Here is a 19,727-nt window from a genome sequence, read left to right as displayed (position 1 = left end):
AAACCAAACAAAACCAGTCCAGAAGCAGCAGAACATGAGAAGTACTAAAGAACTCTGCAGATCTGACAAAGGAAGAAAATGAATGATTATTTTAATCTACTTACCACCATGTCTAGTTTCAAATTGCAATAAAGGAAGAGCTGAGAAAGCCATCCTCATCAGCAGACATACTGCGTTAAATAAAATTTGATCTTGGAACCCTGCTCTGTAAAAGCCCACAGGAGCAGATGGCTTTACCACCCCTGAAGGGAACTGGCAAGACTAAATCACAATCAGGCACTGCTGAAGCACTGCAAGAGTAGATGTCCAGTATGGCAAAAATAGTGAGAAAGACTGAAGGGCTAGGATTTAAATATTGCTTTTGAAATAACAAATTAATTACAAGCCCACCACATTACGTTGCCTGGGCAAAGGGCAGACTGAATATAGGGAGTTGTTTCTGGGACTTTTTTTCCTTATAATGATCATTAAACAAACATTGATATTTAGGTGGAAAAAAAGGGGAATGAAAAAAAAAAAGGCATGATCAGGCCCTCCCCTGTACACAGACAGTTCCTCTGATCTTTTTTTCCATGCCCTTTATCAAATTGATAGTGGTTGTTTTCTCATGTCCTGCAGTATTTACTTTTGCTTGTGGGTCTCAGATTGCAGATCTTATCTGTTTACCTGCAAGCTTATTCTTTCATGCTTGAAAAGAAAGGAAAGGCAACAAATCAGATTACAACCTTGAAACAAACATGCTGTGAATTAGAAAGCAAGGCAGGGAAAAGTTAACATCTATCCAAAACCTCAAAGCAAAAACAATAGCTCAAAATAAAAACAGCACTGAAAGAAGATCAAAATTAATTCCCATCAGAATTTCACCCACTGGAATTTATGCTTTGTTCCAACTGGAAAACCAATTGAAAATCATGATAGTAGTTCCTTTTCCCTGCAACTTAGTACAGATGTCCCTGACTGCTAAGGCAATGCAGAACAGCAACGTAATTCCTAAGGCAAGCACTATAAACTGCACTACATATGAGAGGTCATTTTTTAAACTTCATTTACTTAACCTTCAGTCTGCTACAAGAGTCCTTCCTTAATTACCAGGCACAGGCAGCAATGCTGCTGTTCAGTTACACGACATTCCCCCGCTACAGAAGGATATTTAAGGTTAAACGTTTCATTACCCCTCGGAGCTGCGTTCGTGCATCCTGTCCCACTGCACGGGACAGAGCTTCTGGAGGGACGTGGCAGGCAGCTCTGCTCTGCAAGGACCTGCAGCCTCCACTGCTCCCAGCAGCAAAGGACTGCAGCAATGAACAGGCAGCTCGGCACTGCCAGTCCCCTTGGAACAGGACTTTTGGAATCCAAACACATAAGGTGGCACAATACCAGCTACGCATATCCCATAATACCCTCTTTTCCTCTCTATACAGTTTGCTGGATATTAAAAAGGTAACACAAAACTCCTCCAGTGATTTAAAAGCAAATCTAAGGCAGAGAAACAAATTCTAAAAGCTGCTGCTTAGACTAAAAATCAGTCTGCTGTGGCTCCACTTACAGAACAGATTCAGCATTAATCAAGCAGTCTCAGGTACTTTTCTAAGCTATGAGATGTAACACACCCATTTTCTATGTGGGACTGATATGTGGTCATCAGCTGCTTCTATTGCCATACTACATGAAATGTGGCAATTTGAGTTCATCTAGTAACCACTATTCCTCATATCCCTAATGCTGGAATTAAAAGAATAAACTAAAACTGTTCTTTTCAAATTACCTTATTTTATCATCTTCCCAAAACTGATTTCTTAGCCTTATTTTAAGTACAGATGCTGAAATGAGGAATGATGAAAACAGTCCGCTGCCAATCTCACTGCAGAATTTATCTTCCATGGCCTACTCTCAAAACTGGACTTGGGTGAACATTTTCAATAGTCATCATTGTGAAACTAAACAGAAAGCCATTTACCTTTCATTTTGAAATGCATGACTTTCTATATCACGAATTAGATTAAATTATATGGAACCTCAAAATATACTAAAATGGGGGAATGTGCTCTAGAAGTGGACCTCCTGCACTCCAGCTGCAAAGGCGAGCAAGCCTGCAGGAACATCTCCTAATCCAAGTGTAGTGCGGATGCTGGGAGCTCAGCACCAATCATTTTGTTCTGCAGATGCAATTCCCATCTGGTGGCATTGACTGCTGATGCAGCTGTAACCTGACTAAGTTTTAACCTGACCCAGTATTTTATAGCCTGATTAAACCTGAATTCTCAGGAAAAGTAAAAATTCAGTTTTCTCATTCTTTTGGAATGACAACTGTGGATTAAAATATTAAAACACTTTCAAATTGTTTTCTGTGCTGTGGTTTCAAGCAGCAGTGTGTTTTCTTTATAAACAGCAACTTTCCTCAGCTGTAAAGCATCCCATAAAGATGGCTAGGTCAAAACAACTTAAAAAATTAGTCTCATTTTGTCCTTCAGCTGAGACTAAGATTACATATAAGAAAAATTGAGAGGTGCATAGTATTTGCAACAGTCCCAAATAAAGCATGGTTTGCTTTTTAGAGGTTTCAGTGGGACATTATATGATATCACTGCGTTGGTAGAAATTTTTGCTTGTGTTTGTGATATTGCTTGTTTCACTTTCACTGATCTAGCCATAATACTAGTCTGATAACACTAGATAAATAGGATGAGCATACTGGAACCAAGATGGAAATGTTATTTTCACATCATTTTTGATACAAATGTCTTTTTTCCAACTGGCATCAGCTGCACCCATCTGCAAATAACCTAGGATGAGGAAAAAAGAGCTGTCATATGCATTATGCCTTCTTTCCGCTCTCCCTCCAATCCACATTTTTCAGCAGAAGCAAGTGAGCTGAAATCACAATAATCCTGCTGTCTGTAGCATTAAGAAACCAAAGAAAAAAAGTATCATTTCTATCTCATGCCAATGGAGAACCACAAAGCCAGGGCAAAGGGACAGTATAACTTACATACCACAGGCTAAAACCTCCTACCTTTGGGTGGCCCTGTTTAAGAGCCATTTAAGAACAGGATTGAGCAGGCAGACTATTTTTATTATGAAGCCAAATCAGTATTCTATGACATTTCCTGTTAGAGACAGCAAATCAAACTGGAAACACATTTGATTTAGAAAATACAACTTCCAATTGATATGGGTTAGTAGCTCTAAGGAAAATAATTGTTTGAACCCAACCAACATCCACAAATAAATTAGAAAGATCAAAACATCTAGCAGTGGAAGAAATTTTCAGGGGAAAAAAATCAAATAAATACTGTATTTTCTGGATTAGCAGTTAGGTGGAGAGCTTCTGGTTAGGACTAAATCTGATCTGCTGCCAAAACCCAGACATTCAGGCATTGCTACTTGCAGTAGGTAGGAGTAGGTCAAGTGATGTGTGTGGGATTGAGGTCCCACAGTATATATGCTGCTGCTCAGGTCTAAGCATAACATCCCATTTCTGCCCTGAGTAAAGCTCACTTTGCCCTAACAGCTAAGTGCCTTACATCGCTGTGTAACAGTTATTCCATCACTGCTACTTACACAGCAGGGGACAAGCTGGAAGTTGAAGTTAATGACTCCCAAGTAAAACAGAAGGGTAACTGAAGAGAATTGCAAAGGTTCAACTTGTGTCTAACCACCACCTCAATTCCAAACATCCTTCATCTAGCAGAGAAACACAGCTAAAACCTTAGAAAGCACGCAGACATCCTGGATTTAGAAATTGTTCACTCACTTTAGCTCTCTGAGGCAGGTTCATCATGGTGTCTGGTTTGAAGTCATTCTTGTTCTTTCTGCACAGAACTGCTGTGATGATGATAATGATAACTGTAACCACAGCAATGGGAGCCAGCACCGCTGCAATGATCCACAGGTTGTTTGGGGGGTTCTTCACCACAGCTACAGGAAATTGCAGATCAGCATTTGTAAGTTTCATTGTGCACACACGATTTAAACTGCTTCCAAAATAATCAAGTGTCCCCATAAAATAGTGAATATGAAATGATTGTAAGAAATCCAGCTATACTTTTGTATTCCCTAAGGGAAAAATAGATAAATAAATCAGCACCACTGTTCAGTTCACAGATCCCTGGGATCTCTTCTCTTAGTTACAGCCAGCTGCTGCAAAAGCAGCCATCAACTCCCAAAGTCAAGTTAGATGCCATATTAGGCATCACTCCAATGGTTCATTTACAGAATAAAAAACAACAACAAGAAGTGTAAGCAATACATCCTTAATCATTTTTCAAACAGAAAACCAGCTCAGAGTAAGGTACCATGTGTGTTAGAAGTATAAACATGGGGTCCATACCAGGGCTCAAAGACTTACTGGCTCAGCAACAGCAAACTGGCACTGCTTTTTCAAAAACAGTGAAGCTAAGCATACTAACAGCTCTTGCTGATATCAACAGGCAATAAGAAAATTCTTCTCTTGTGCTCTAGAAATACTTTATCATAGTTAAGGCCAAAATGAATCTGTCATTTCTGAAGGAGGGAAAATTATGAGATACTTGCAGATACATTAATAATGACATCAGGGAAAGGGGTGCATTTCATCATGCTATCTCTAGTTATTTTCCTATGCCACTGGTTGCTGACATGGACAGGCAATTGTGAGAATACCAGTGGAAAGCAGCCTTCTCTATTTCCTAGGGGACTAGTGCTTTCAAATGTCATTGAGCTTATTAGCTGTCAGAGGCACTCAGCATCTTACAGATTCAAACTTCAAATACATATCATCTTGTTCAGTAGTAGTTACAAACGTCAGCTGAAAGTCCATGTGAAGCTTGAGCCTACTTTCTTTGTAGACCTACAAATTTCTGCAAAGCCAATGTAGTTCATAGAGTGATGCAGAAATAGCACCATCAGGTACATATCTTGTGTGCAGTGCGACAGTAGCCACCTGCTTAAGGATTGCCCAAAATGAAGGTTCACTTTTCAGGAGACCTGCATAATTCTAAATTATTGACTTTGACATTTAGTTTGGGGCTGTGGGAAAGGAAACTGAATCCGAACTCTATCAGATAACAATAACTTTAATTATAGATTACTGCTGTAGGAGCAGCAAACAGTTGTTGAAAATCTATACTTCTTTCTAGGGAATGGATAGGAAACAATGATCTTATGGCTAATAGGACTGACATTTAGGAATCCTGGTTTACATCTTTAATTCAGTTACCAGCTTCCAATGTGACCTTGAGTATGTCAATCCACAGTTTGCTCAATGCAATAAGACTTTGGATCTTGAACCAAGCCTTTTATTTTTGCTCACTTATAAAACAGGAACATCCATACTTTTTGTTATTCATCTGTCTTGTCTAACCAGACTATGAGGTCCTGAGGGTAGATGTCTTTTTTTACTGCTTTTTTGGTACAGAACATTTCATTCTGCTATAATAGAAATTATAATGAGTAAAAATGCAGTGCACACAAAGTATTTTCTTTGGGATTACAAAGACAGACTGCATATACCATGTCTAAAGTGAAAGAAATGGATTTTTTTTTTCTTTGTAATAAGGTATAAAGATATAACTGCCTCCCTCATTTCAAATCCTCTAACTTCAGAATCTCAGTTCCCTGGGGTCATGATTTCAATTTCTGTATATTCTCTCATATAGTATTTTGTGCATATTTAATTCGTATGGAAATCTACAGATGAACAAGGCTGCCTTATCAGACCATGGAAGTACAAAGTTAGATGATAAGAAGCAGATGTCACAATTACCTAACTATCCAAATAAATCACAACATTGAACAAAGGGCTAGGATTCTGCTATGGATTTCCTACAGATGCTTTACTAAAAAAGACATTAAAGAAATACTCTCATGGAAAACAAAAAGTTATATAGAAATGCTAGACTTTATGGAAGCAGGAATGGACATCCTGTTTTCAGTAACAGACAATGATCAAATCAAAGATCAGGTACAGTATATGGTGTATTCTCTGGAAATTATATCACACTTCAGTCTACCTCAATCACATGCCCCTGCATGACACATCACATAGAGTGCTCCCTTCTTTTCCTGTCACCATTATATGCAATTACTACTTCTCCTTCAGAAAGAAATAATGGCACCAGGGGGTTTCCTTCTACATACTGTTCAGCCACTAAGGAGATCCATACTGTAGTCCACTATACAATTTTAATGATATCTGGATTGATGACCTTAGCAATGTGAAGAATTTCAGTTAGCTAAAAAGGAAATTCACACATTGAGCTGTTATTACTCACAAAAAAAAACATAGAAACATAGAAACATAGAACGGTTTGGGTTGGAAGAGACCTCCAAAGGTCATCTAGTCCAACCTCCATGCAGTGAGCAGACATCCTCTATTAGAATAGCCACTCCTGCAGTGAGTAAGGCAACACAGAAGTGCCTGTACAGAGCAGTGGCACTCACACACACGTGACACCAGTAATCTACACAGCAGAGGCCACCCAGCCTGGGTTAGGTCTAAACCACTCCTCAGAGACAGAGGGCAGGTAACAGCCATAGGGGCACCTGTATGAGACCACAACCTCACACATCTTTTGCTTACTGTGAGTGAGAAAGCATGCACACAGGGCTGTCTGCATCCACCCACACCAGGGGGTGATAGGGCATTTCAGTGCAGCAGGTTCCTGTATCTGAGTCCTAGAGGTCCTGTGAGAACCATGCCAACCAGACTAGAATGGTGTGAACAGCATTCTAAGCATCTTCTAGAGTCTAAACAAAAAGCTTTCAGACAGGTCAAAAGCAGAAGTCAAACTTCTAGAAACTCATTCCACTCAGGAAACATCCAACAGTTCATAGAAGTAAATGTGTTTCATATAGTTGTACAGTAGATTTTGCAGTGATTGGCTAAATAACAGTTGATATATAACTTTGGTTTACTATGGTAAAAGATTAGCCAGTCTTCCACAGGAAAAAGGGCAGCCCAGCTTCTGTGTGATCAGTGGAGGCTCCTCATACTTACACTGGTATTTCCACAAAGAAACAAACACAAACAATCCAAAAACCCACACGAAATTAAAGGAGGGACTAAACCAGAGAATTTTGAAAAGAACTCTTACGATCAGCTTGAACTTGAATAACATAACCCAGTGTCAAGGCCATCCGCTGGGAGTCAACCGTGCTCAAAATTTTGGCAGCTGCAGTGCCCAGCAAAGGTTTCCCATTGTATAAAGTATAGTATGTCAGTTCAGCTGGCTCCTTGGGTCCTGGAATACGCTGGATTTTTACCATCTTTCAGGAAAAACAAAACAACAAAGAAAATGTGAGAAAGAGAAAGAAAATGTGTTTGTATCACACCACTGCAAAAGATGCCAGGAGCTATTTGAAGGCAGTTCACACAAGGAACTCCAGACCCCATATAAGCACAAAATATACGCAAGTATTCTCACAGGATCAGAGCCTTTCCCTTTCATAGCCTAGGCTGTTCAGATTGGCGACAGTCCTGTCTGCCTTCTTCAAAAATCTTAAACATAACCCTAAGGTAAACCCCTATAGTAAGAAAAGAGTGCAGTAAAAGGAGGAAAGGATCAAATGTTTGGACATTGCGGTCCTCTCTAAAGAGCGGATTCTTAAAGTCTTAACACTGGGAAATATGTTTTACTAGCATGTTGCAGCTGAAAATTTTCCTCACATTTTACTCCTATACTCATTGCTTTTGATCCTAAGCACACAATAAAAAGAATCATGCTTTTTCCATTTTATTCTGCACAACACCAGCAGAATTTTTATGTTATAATTGTATCTTTCCTGAGAATGGAGGAAGTGTCAAACACCTCTAACAATGAGAGAAAAGGGAAGTTTTGTGATTCCTCTCCATTGTGTTATGGGCATTATGTGTTAACATATCATGTTTTCATGGAAAATTTTTCAAAGGTTCACATTTTTGGCAAGTAAAACCACGTTGCTTCTTTTAGATTCTGTCAGTGGGAAAGCACAGAATTTTGGGCAAATGAGAAGGAGTGATTTGTTTTATATATCTCACAACAACGACTCTTGAAAAACATCATGTAATTGAAAAGCAGTAACTTGTCATTTTGAAGAGTGATCCTCTGAATCCTCCACAACTAGCACCAGGTGGCTAAACTACTGAGAAAACTAAATATGATCATTTCAAAGTACTTAATGGGAAATGTTGCTAAATAAGAGATGGATAATTAGTAAATTACTTGGGATGGAAATCTCTACTTCATAATGTGATCTCTAGCCACATGATTTGATGACTAACTCTGTATAAAGATTGCTTCACGTATTTTTTTTCCAACAAAAAAAACTTCTAGTTTTATTGAGTTACCTAGGAAATGAAGACCTAAGAAACTTTTTTATTCCATTGAACAAAAGCCTGAAACTCTTCATTATGCTGAATACAAGACTTAACACTAAAAATAGGTATACTGTGTACCAATCTTCATAGCAACCAAAGAAAAAGTGTTTATTAGCAATGGTTAACCAATGACAATTTCTAGAAGATGAGAGGCATGCAAACATGGCTGACTGGAGAAAAACACCACCATTAGAAATGCCAGCCATTCAGCACTTGCTGCTTTGCTATGCATGAAAAAAGGCAGAAACATCTCAACCCAATTATACTTTTGGGGTTTATTTTTTGTTTGGGCTTTTTTTAGTTGGTTGGTTGGGTTTTTTACACAAACTGAGGCAGGATACACGCAAACAAAGCTCTGTTTTGACATATATCTAGGTGCAAGCAATGCTGTGTTGAGCACCTGCACAGTGTAGCTGCCCACAGTAGTGGCACGTTTGAATCGTCTTCCTTGCTGATGGGACATCATAAATAGTGGGGCCAAACGCTGCTCCATTAATCTTGCAAAGCTCTGGTTGTTCAGTCCAAGTAATGCAATATCAACTCCTTGAATAACTGTGGGAATACAGAAAAATCACATATAGCACATCTCTACATACAGCACATGGTCTGTAGAGTGGTTTAGAACAGAGATGCTCTATCTACATTAGAAGAAAAAGAGCTGGACACTGTTGCACCCCCTCAGAAAATCCTCATGGGGATATAATGAGCTTCTGTTTCAGACCCTTCACTACTCTTCTCTGATATTGTCAACAGTGTTTCAGAGAATAAAATGCTCCACAAACTTGAAGATTTCAGTTCAGCAAAATCTATGTTATTCAATGTAAGAAGTTAAAACCTCTTTGAGAGATACCTGGTTTTATGCTTATTACCAGATGTTCCTGTTAACTAAACCAGGTTTTCATCCAGCATTTTTGAAATCCAAAGTTACAATTTTATACAATGAAAATCTGTTTGAAAGAAAGTATCATGTTTGAGAGGACTGACAACTGAGTATTTTTTTTCTATGTATAAATGCATGTACAATTAAAAAGATACTGAATTTACATGAAGTTCAAAAAAAGTGGAATGCCATGCTAATTTAATTCATACATATGTATGATTTTTCAATATTATTTCAAAAATCTTTTGGGACTACCATGATTTTCTTTAAAAACTGTGTTCCATTGTAATAATAGTAATACTCCACTGCAGCAAGTGCACAAAGGCAAAAATGGAGTATTGGGCTCACAGGGTCCAAATGGGGAAGAGCTGTACCGCTCTTTTCAGGTGATCATAATCCCAGCAAAGAATTATCTCAAAATTATGAATATATGGAACAGGTACCAAATCACACTGGCTTCTGGATGCAGAGTGTAGAATTTAATCAGTTTCTTGTCAGGCTCTTTTCCTCTTGCTCTCCTGAGCATTAAACAATACCAGATACAGACACACCAATTAGAAAGGCCTTGGTATTCACTCACTCAAAGATGGCTGGGGGAAAGGGTCTCTTTCTTTCCCATTTATCACTTAAAAAGTCAAAAGGATTGTGAATGCAATACCAATAAAAAAAACCAAACCAAACACCAAAACAAACAAACAAACCACAAAACCAAAACCAAAACCAAGTATTTTGAAGCCTAATAGCACTCTTTGCACCTTCTTTTCCTCCACAAAGTGGTGCTTAATGCTTCAGGTGAAAGATGCCAAAATTCCTGGACTCAGTCAGTAGATCACAACAAATCTTGTTTTGACAGATCACCTTTATTCCTGGGTTATCTCTACAAGCCCCTTTTGATTTCAGATATAAATCCAAGTCCCAGGGAAAAAAAAAAAAAAAAAGAAACTAAAAAAGTCTATTTATGGTTTAAAACTCTGAGAAGAAAATGCTGCGCTCCTGAAGCGCTTAAGCCAAAGCGGTGTAAATTCTGAGGCAGTATGGAATGCAGGAGAAGTCTCTGCTCAAGCTGATAAATCACAGTTATGCCCCAGAGTAACTGTAAATACATTTGCTCAGTTGAATGCAACAGGAAAGTTCAGTTGGCAGCCACTTATTTTTTGAGTAAAATTACTGCACCACTGTTTTCATATAAATGAGCACTAAAAATTATCTGAAGTGCATGGAGGAGGGAAGAAAATTTAAAAGTACCTGTTATCACCCAGTAGTCTCTAGTTGACTCTGAGACATCAAGGTTTGGATACTCCAAAGCTTTAAAAATAAAAGTTGAAATTACATGATAATATTCCAGCATTTGACTCTTTATATGTTCTCAAAACTGGATAACCAGAAAGTGATAAATAAACCTGAACTATGGCCCAGGAAGGGCTCTAGAGGCATAATTTCCTGGGTTACAATTTCTCTTCTGTCTGAAAAAGGTCATCAAGTGTAAACAGTACAACTGCTGCCATACAAAGCAGAACATGCCTCTGCTATTGCCAGAATATTGGCTGTTACACTCTCTGGGGCATAGCCCAGGATTGCCCATTACTGAAAATTACAGGTAATATGCATGTGACAATGTTATATACATTTCTGCTGCTTTCTCCCTGAGGAAAACAAGATGGCATTCTATGGTGATTCCATGATTTCATCCTTACTTAACCCAGTCCACAGTTCTAACCAAAAATAGTATTAATATAAACCAAGAGGAGATTCCACCAATCACAGAGTGCAGTTCCACAAGAATTACAAATGAGAGTAACAAGTGAACACACCTGAGAGTGTGTCCATTAATACCATTTAAGGTATAACAACCATATGTGTTTACATCTGTGAGTATCATGTTAGGGCCAAACGGGCCCAGCACAAACCCAGGCAGACCCTCATGGTCCCCCTCTCCCCACTCCTTCCTGCAGAAATTGGGGTAATGCAGGAAGAGGCACAAAAGAGAGGCCCTAGCACATCTGGATAAACAAGTTTCATTCTGGGGTAAGAGCATGTGTACTGGTTAGGAAGAAGTTCTATACAGAAAGAGTGATTGCCCATTGGAATGGGCTGCCCAAGGAGGTGGTGGAGTCGCTGTCATTGGAGGTGTTCAGGAGGAGACTTGATGGGGTGCTTGGTGCCATGGGTTAGTTGTTTAGGTGGGTTGGATTGGTTGATGGGTTGGACGCGATGATGTGCCATGGTCTAGTCATGAGGTCTGTGTTGATAGGTTGGACTCGATGATCCTCGAGGTCTTCCAACCTTAGCTATACAGTGATACAGTGATTAGTCTCTTCCAACCTGGTTTGGTCTGGTCTGGTCTATTCTATTCTATTCTATTCTATTCTATTCTATTCTATTCTATTCTATTCTATTCTATTCTATTCTATTCTATTCTATTCTCCCAGACCAGGCCTATGTTTCTGCCTTTCGTGGCCACAGCCTGGCAGAACCCCTTTTCCTTGGGTAACTATCTGCTGGCTTCAGTTGTCCTGTTGGTCCAATTGGATCTTGGGCAAGATATATATACAGGCTGATTCCTAGTCGCCTTTGCCTTGCCTTGCTTGAACCTCCTTTGCCTTGGACCTTGCCTTGCTTGAAGCTGCCTCGAGTTGCCCCTCCTGGAGTTGCCCGGTCCAGAGCCCGGGACAAAAGCCATGAACCTGCAAGCTAGAGAAGCCACAAGCCTTGGAGCTGGAGTCAAGCCTTGCTTCCCCTTGTGACTAGAACTCTGCTGTGCCTCAGTTTACCAGGAAAGCCAAGAGCCTTTCGCAATAGCATGGTAAACAGCCTGCTGTCCTGCTGAAGCCTGACCAGCCCTGAGACCGTGTGCCCTTCTTGCCGGCAACCAGCTGTGCCTGGCGCACGAGAGCGCCCCCAAAGCCTCAACAGTTAATACACAGCAGTAGCACTCCCTGCTTGGGTGGAATCACCTGTGAGTAATTAATTCATTGCCTCTTTGGCTTAACGGTTCTTGTCGAGTCTCCCTCCCCGCCGTGGTCAAGCACCATTTTGCTCCCAGGGATTCTTGCCCTGTTATTCCTACCAGTTTGCAGAAAATTGTTAAAAATTGTTCTATTTGCCTAAATGCTGTCCATTCTCACTGTAAATATCCATTCTAACCATACAGCAAACCTATTTGATACGTTTGGGCAGATTTTCATAGTAACAAAAAGTTATTGATATTTTTATTAATATCCATTTGCCATATCTTAATTAATTATTCAATAGATTCCTTAACAGTGAGAAAATGATGTTTGCTGGTTTGATGCCTTTTGTTAGCTTTGCCATCTCCAAAGTGCATTTGGCTGTAAAGTTCAATACGCTGCCAATTCGTTATACGACACAGCATTTTCATTCAATAGATGAATGCAACGAGGAGAGCATTAATGCTTGGAACTTAATTCAGAAAATACCCATGCCTTGCATGTTGATACACTGCTACTGAGTGACCTTGATTTTTAAACTCCAAAGTGGTTTCAAATAGTAGACATTGTAAAGGATCTGATTACGTGCAGTAACAGCTTTTGAGGGATTCGTGGCATGTCCTGTGCATTTCCACCACAGACTGCCAAGACTCTGGAGGAGCTACTGGAGTCTACTCATCCACAACACATTGAGAACAGCTGCAGTATTTGTTTGATAAACTGAAACAACTACACTGCCACCTGAATAAGCATCAAACACTTTACAAAGTATTTTCACAAGACATGCTCTCAGTCTGAAGCCATAAACACCATGTGCACATTAAGTCAACGAGTTTGCAGTGGGAATAAAGCTCCAAAACAAAAGAAGCTATTAGTTGCTAAAGGAACACTAGCTAAAGACTATTGAATTGGTTCATCATGTGCAGGGCTCAGCACAGAGCTGCAATACCACAAGACTCTTGGTATATGACAAATGGCTTTCACAGCTTCCACCTACCAAACATAAGACTGTATTGCCTTTGTGAGAAGCATCCCAATCCTTCCCGTGTGCACAGGCCTATTTTGGAGGCCAAGCACTTGACCACCATAAAAATTTCCTCAGGCTTTTTCCTTGTGATCCTGGATGCCCTATGAAGACAAGTCCTGCACACAGAGCACTCTTTGGACAATCTCAACCACCAGTCACCAAAAGGAAGAGGACAGGCCCTGCCCTAAATCCCCTTCGTAGGTCTCCAAACATACTATTTGTCAACATTCTCCCTCCATCTCCCCAGAAAATGAACAAGCACCTTAAAAATTTTACCTAAAGCTGTGAATCAACTCAGTCCAGTGTTCATATCATAAAGACCTACTTGGCTCTTCCCTTATGTGATCAATCGTTCCAATACTTGTGAAATGAAAAAACTACAAGCTACTCCATCACATTTAGCCTTACCAGTGAGTTTGATAGCTACCAGAAGCTTAACCAGATCTTTACTGGTATTTGAGAACCCTATTTCAAATTTAAAAGGCATCTCATGAAGATTAACACACAGTGAGATCAGCTGGAACTTCCTTAACCAGAGCGCATTACCATGTATTGACATACCCAGCACGCTCAGGTCTCCTCTCACTTCCAGTGAACACTGATCTCCACCAGTGAGCAGATAACCTTTCCCTACAGTGAGCTTAATTTCACATATCAGGTTTAACAAACAGATTAAACAAAAATGCCCATAATCAAGTGTCATGTTCCTTTATTCGTGCAGAGTCAGAGGGCATGTATGTCACACAGGCTGCCCAGGCACACAACATGCTTGCTCTCTGTACTGCTGGCTCTTCACAACAACTGAAATGCAAGCAGTTATTGATGCTAAAGTGCTTATAACACATTTTAAACTGAGGATCAAGTTCAGCAAATACACCAGCAAGATTTTTAATGAAGATGTATAGACAGACCTTACCCACAGCCCAAACACACCCTCAGAGCATGCTACCCCCTGCCACTGGAGCAAACACTGGGAGCTAAGTCTTCCACCAAAGCAATGGGTTATGCTGAAGATGAACTCCACATGCTGTGTACAGTTTTTCTGAAATGGAGAATTTGGGATATTCTGCATTTTGCTTTATACAAAACTACAGTTTTCTTTTGTTTGGGACCTGGCACAGGCATTTATTTGTTTTTTAATGACAGCATATGTATGTTTTTCTTAATTATGTACTAGTGTTTGCAGCAGCTGGAGTAAATGCTGGACCTAGAAACTCCTCCTCTCAAACTTTCCCTCATTTATCGTTTTGCTGGGGTTTTTATAAAACATAAAAGTAGTTTAGAAAGTAGTCAGCAAAAACACCTACAACCTGTGAGCTTGATAAGAAAGCTTATGGTGCTTGCAAAGCAGAAGTTCAACACTGACTAATCTTAAGGAGCTGTGTGCTAGGAAGTGTGTACTTACATTCTGCAATGGTGAGGGGTGGGTAGGTAAGGTAGAAACCCACCAGCTCAGCAGACAGCTGATTAAGAAGGTTGCTGGAAACAGTGCCATTTAGAGTTGTGCTTTGATTGTTCACTACATAAAACAGAGTGACAGCTTGGGAGACATTGGAGGTGTTCAAAATCTGAAACAGAGGTAAAGAAAAAACGTGCAGCTGTGGTTCAGCTCAGTTAAAATAAATCCCAGCCAAACCAGTGTAAACAAACTGGGGAAATATTAACTTGAACAATGGATTAGACACAGCTTACTCAACATGGCTGTGCAAAACTTTGTGTGATACTTTAAATTCCTATTTTAGCACATGTAGGACAATGGAGGACAGCAGTAGGCAGAAAAGGTGAAGTGAGGACTGAAAATACTTTTCCCTGTTTTTACAAGGAAATGTAAGATGAGGGAAAAGATGCTTATCTAAAAAAAAAAAAAAACAAAAAAACAACACCACAACCAAAACAAAAAAACCAAACCACACCAAAACAAAACCAAAAACCAAACCAAAAGAACAACATTGTTTGAAGCAGAGGCCTGTATGCCTTGCTCTCTTTTCTGCCTTCCTAGTGCAGTTATCTAGACCCGTATCTTCTCCATAAAAAAATAAAGGGCTGTGATGTCTCTTCCATTCCTAGCATCATACAATTACCTGCTAGTCTCTTCCTGTGCCCAAATCTGATGACTGCATTTAAGGACCAATTCTGTTTCGCAAGTACGGGATCAGATCCTCAAACACCAGTTTTATGCAGGAATGAGAGAAGCAAAGGCAGGGCAGGAACGGAAAAAAACATTTGCTCAGAAAAATCATGCCCTAGGACAAGAGTGATGTTTTATGGCTACTTTTTAGGTAGGGCCAACAGCACTCAGCATTCGTGAATGCTATTTAAATACACCATTTTTATGATTTGGATCACTGAGTAAAAACATAAAACACGGTACAACAAAAGCATCAGAAGAGTTCAAGGTCAGATTAACATGTATATCATATCACAGAGAGGACAATTTCTTTATTCCTGAAGCATGCCACAAAGCATAAGGGTGTTGGCCCATTATATAAAGGTCTGCAAAAGCCAGGCCCTTAATAGTGAATTTAGGTCTGCAAGTATGGAACTGAAATGCACACACAAAAAAAGAAAGAAATGCATCCCATCAGTTCAGATCTTACAAACAGCTATGCATGTCACTATCTTTATACCTGAATAGCCTCACTGAGAGCAGCTAATGTGTCAAAATACCATACTCAGTAAAAATAGATTTGGAAGAATACTTTAATATATTTATTTGAATTTCACTTAAATGATTTAACTGCACAAAGCAAAACTCAAATTCATTAAAGTAATGATAGCATTCTTCTAGAAATCATGCATTTGTAAGTTTTCCTGCAAAACATGAACATTTCAGATGGAAGCATAATGCCACTATAGAAGTAAGTTTATGCTGAAATACAGGCATACACCTAGCAAACAATAGCCCAGAGAGTCTGACAATAGGCACTTGCAAAGCACACAATGTTGTACCTGAACTGTTAAGTTGTTGCTGGTGTTTAAGACTTTTCTTTCAGCATCCTGGAATGCTCTCTGTAACCGTTGCTCCATGGTCTGAACAAATTTGCATGACTGTATATTGTCTGTCTGACCCACAAACTGCAGCTCTGGAAAAGAAATGGTATTTGTATGTGGACAAAATATTCTTGGTTGCATAACTCCTGTAATGCCTCACAGCAAAATGCTCAATTTACAAATTAAAGTAGATGAAAATAATGCCACATAAGATCAGTTTATGTCATTCAAGCACTGCACTAAGCTACCCTTAATTAAGACAAAATGCAAGACTTAAGTTGCATTATTAGAGCTGATTCTCTCTACAAACAAATGGAGATTGTTTCTGCAGTGATTTATAGGATGGTAAAGCTAGTTCACTGTACATAGACTTAGGGCCAGGCAGTAAGTGAAATCATTCTAAAACACAAATTATACTCTTAAATCTTGCAGGATATTTGCTTTTGCAGGACATAATCAATCAAAATATTGATTCTCATTCTGTCTGTGCTAGGAATAGTGTACTTAGCTGGGGAATTGCAGTAAGTGCATTCAAACATATGAGCACACATGCTGAATAGATTGGTTTACAGCACTCTCCTTTCTTGTACCTCCTATTATTCTGCTGCACTGCAACTGCTGTGAGCTGATACTTGCTACAGCACAGAGGGATTACACAGTGCCCTTAGGTCAGATGGCTGGGACCTAGGTCAAATCCAATGGGTCCAACCATAACAGTGTTTCCATAGTGACAGCAGACCACTGCACAGGACAGGGAGGCACACACCAGCTGTCCTACTTGTGCCACATCAACACACAACCCCTAAGCAGAGTATGTACTGCTGCTGCACTGGAGGGATCTGAGGCAGGACAGCAAGGTGAAGGAGAGGCATGGCCTCTGTGACACACACACAACCCTGGATGCAGGCAGGCAGGACCTCACTCACCTGTTTTCAGCTGGAAGTGGTATGCGGGAAGAGGCTTCCATGGCAGGGCCAGGGCTGCCACGGACTGGAGATGTGGCACATGCTGCTTTATATCTGCTGTGGCATTGCTAATGCCATATGCAAGAAGCCTTTCAATTACAGCAGCTGGCATAAAGACCAGTCTCCCTCGTGTAACGTAGTAACCAACTGTTACATTATTTGATTGCTCCATGATTTCAATCTAAAAAACACACAGGAAAATGGGGGGGTGGGGTGGGTGGTAATTTTATTTTATTGTGTTTGCAGTTCAACCACTATGGGATGGGACATCTCATCCCAGATATAGCTGTAATCCCCTATAAACCCAACAGGAGCAGTTAGTGTCATACCAGACAGTATTAGCAGAACTGCTCAGGGAGCTTTAGACTGAGCCCATGTGAAATGTGCTCTGACTCGAAGCAATGCAGTACAACTACCACAGCTCACATCCCTCTAATTTAGTCTAGGCCTTCATTCATGTGTATGTACTAAGACATTTTACTCATTAATGTAAAAATACAGAGAATCCAGAGAACATCCAGCTCCTACCTCATGCTTGAAGTTTATTGACTTCGTGCATGTGTCTATCATCGCAGGTTTGCAGACAAATTTTTGAAAGACAAAAGTTTCCAATTATTTGATTCTTCAACCTCAGCTATCTCTTTTATAGTATTTTTTTCTATACTGTCTCATGTGACTAAGATGCAGGGTTGGACTAGATGATCTTTAAAGGTCCCTTCTAACCAGATCACTGTATTATTCTATACAAGTAGAAATGACAAACCACAAGAACAAATACACTGTGAGCCAAAACACAAATTGAGCTTTACCTCAAAATCTTGTATTTTACAAAACGTTCAAGACATGGAACTGGTCCACCACACTACATTTTAACCAGTTTCTTCTCTTAGAAAATGCAGCTTCTCTCAGATTTACAAGAAGGTGGGAGAGAAATTCTGACAGTTTTCATTGCTGCTGCTGCAACTCGGTAATACACAATTCCCAAATCAACTAAGACCATCCAAACTTGCAGCAATAGACTATGGGGACTGATTCCCTCTTTTTTGAGCAAAATTACTTTTTTGTTCCCAGTGGCTCAGTGAGTATAACTCATATCAGCCTTAGGCAGGAGTTTGTGCTGAATCCATGTGCACAGGAAGCTGTGTGGCAGAGAAGGGGGCCCCAGCAACTCACTGAAGCCTGCGCCTACACACAGCAACGCAGAGGTTTGTGCAATTTAGCTGCAATGTGATGGACACATCTCCCTCATTTATTTTCAACAAAACTTGCTCTCTCTCTGCTCAAGATTTTGGTCCCTGTGGAATTGCACTTGTCAGGCACTGGGTTTTCACACCAGGGAGCAGATTGACAGCAGTGACACCCTGTTTACCAGCCCTGCTCTCACAATTGATCCAGACTGAGCACTTGGCTGACTGTGAACCAAGTCGTTCCTCAGCTGGAGCAAACTGCTGTCAGTAGTTGTTTCCCAGAAAACCAAGAAGAATGTTGGTTTTCTCCCTTCGACTCCATCAGATAAAGAGGTAAAATATTTGGAACGGTTATAATTTTTAGAGCCCACAGTGGATGTTGCCTGTGCCTGCTTTCCATAGGAAAAGTTCTCTGCTCCTCTGCATGATTCCCCTGCATTCAGAGACACCACTGGAGCTGCAGGCAGCTGCAGCTCTCTTGGTGGAAGAGTGTTTGGTGAGATCATGCAGGCAAACCAAGCACACTTACCTGTGCGCTGACATTTTGGTTGAAAGCTTGTCTCAGCACTTGGTTGAGTCCTCTTCTCACGCTTTCCTTGAAGAGATTGCCGATCAGCATCCTTCTTGTGTTCAGTAACAGAACTGCGGAACAAGAAGAACTACATATTGGTTTGAGACTTCACCATGCTACTGTCTGCTTTTCTCAATTTTCACATTGGGCTAGCTGTGTGGAGACCACCCAAGCAGCTAGGATTTGCAGTATCTCCAAAGGTAGCAAGAACTGCAGGGGCTCAGCAGCATCCCAAGTTCTCTATTCGTCCCATGACAACAGTCCATCATTTCCAGAGCAAGGTCTAACATCTATGACAAGTCTTGCCATGCTACAGTTCTGAGTGAGGTACGACACCACTCCACTGAGAGTGTACAGACATCCCCACAGAACTGAGCTGGTGCTACACCAGCAGCCCTACACAAAGCACATGCGCTTCACAACTTCATGGCCAGACTTAAACAAATTTGTTACTCCACTGCTACAACTCTCTTCCACTGAGGAAGTGTCCATATGCTTTCTTTATTAACACTATCACTCACTTTTTTTCTTAGAATTTGTAAAATGATTTATAGGTGCACTTAAGTACTTTCCATCCTATACTGTATACAAACTATTTTTGTCTTTAGAAACAGTTGTTATACTCATTGTGATACTGATGTATTCAGAAGCTGCTAAACACATATTATGTCCAAAAGCTGCTCATTTCATTGCCCCCCAGTATCTTTCAGGTCTATATAAGGTTATAAACCCTTTTATGTAGCTATTTTTCTTTGCTGGTATCTCCAGGATACACACACCTCCTGGCGCTGTGCTCTGCTACCATATGGAGTCCATATCAAGC

The 19,727-nt window shown here is 40.2% G+C and overlaps 1 protein-coding gene across 7 annotated transcripts in view; it reads right to left on the bottom strand.

Annotated features, from left to right (window-relative positions):
* KIAA1549L (KIAA1549 like) overlaps positions 1-19,727 on the bottom strand; it is a 113,195-nt gene that overhangs the window by 39,068 nt on the left and 54,400 nt on the right. For all 7 annotated transcript variants that reach the window (XR_010988498.1, XM_068147892.1, XM_068147888.1 and 4 more), the window contains exons 4-11: positions 18,863-18,975; positions 17,108-17,327; positions 16,140-16,273; positions 14,596-14,758; positions 10,461-10,520; positions 8,736-8,887; positions 7,074-7,245; positions 3,755-3,918 (exon numbers count right to left, since the gene is read on the bottom strand). Coding sequence is in view for 6 of the 7 variants with exons in the window: in XM_068147892.1 (XP_068003993.1) it covers positions 3,755-3,918; positions 7,074-7,245; positions 8,736-8,887; positions 10,461-10,520; positions 14,596-14,758; positions 16,140-16,273; positions 17,108-17,327; positions 18,863-18,975 (1,178 nt within the window). In the remaining variant the exon portion in view is untranslated. The remainder of the gene's footprint in view (positions 1-3,754; positions 3,919-7,073; positions 7,246-8,735; positions 8,888-10,460; positions 10,521-14,595; positions 14,759-16,139; positions 16,274-17,107; positions 17,328-18,862; positions 18,976-19,727) is intronic.

This window comes from Melanerpes formicivorus, unplaced genomic scaffold, assembly GCF_026170545.1.
Source record: "Melanerpes formicivorus ecotype bairdi unplaced genomic scaffold, bMelFor1.0.p_v2 SCAF_16, whole genome shotgun sequence".
Classification (NCBI taxonomy): domain Eukaryota; kingdom Metazoa; phylum Chordata; class Aves; order Piciformes; family Picidae; genus Melanerpes; species Melanerpes formicivorus.
Note: the sequence above shows the minus strand (reverse complement) of the source record. Positions and strands in the feature narration are given on the sequence as shown.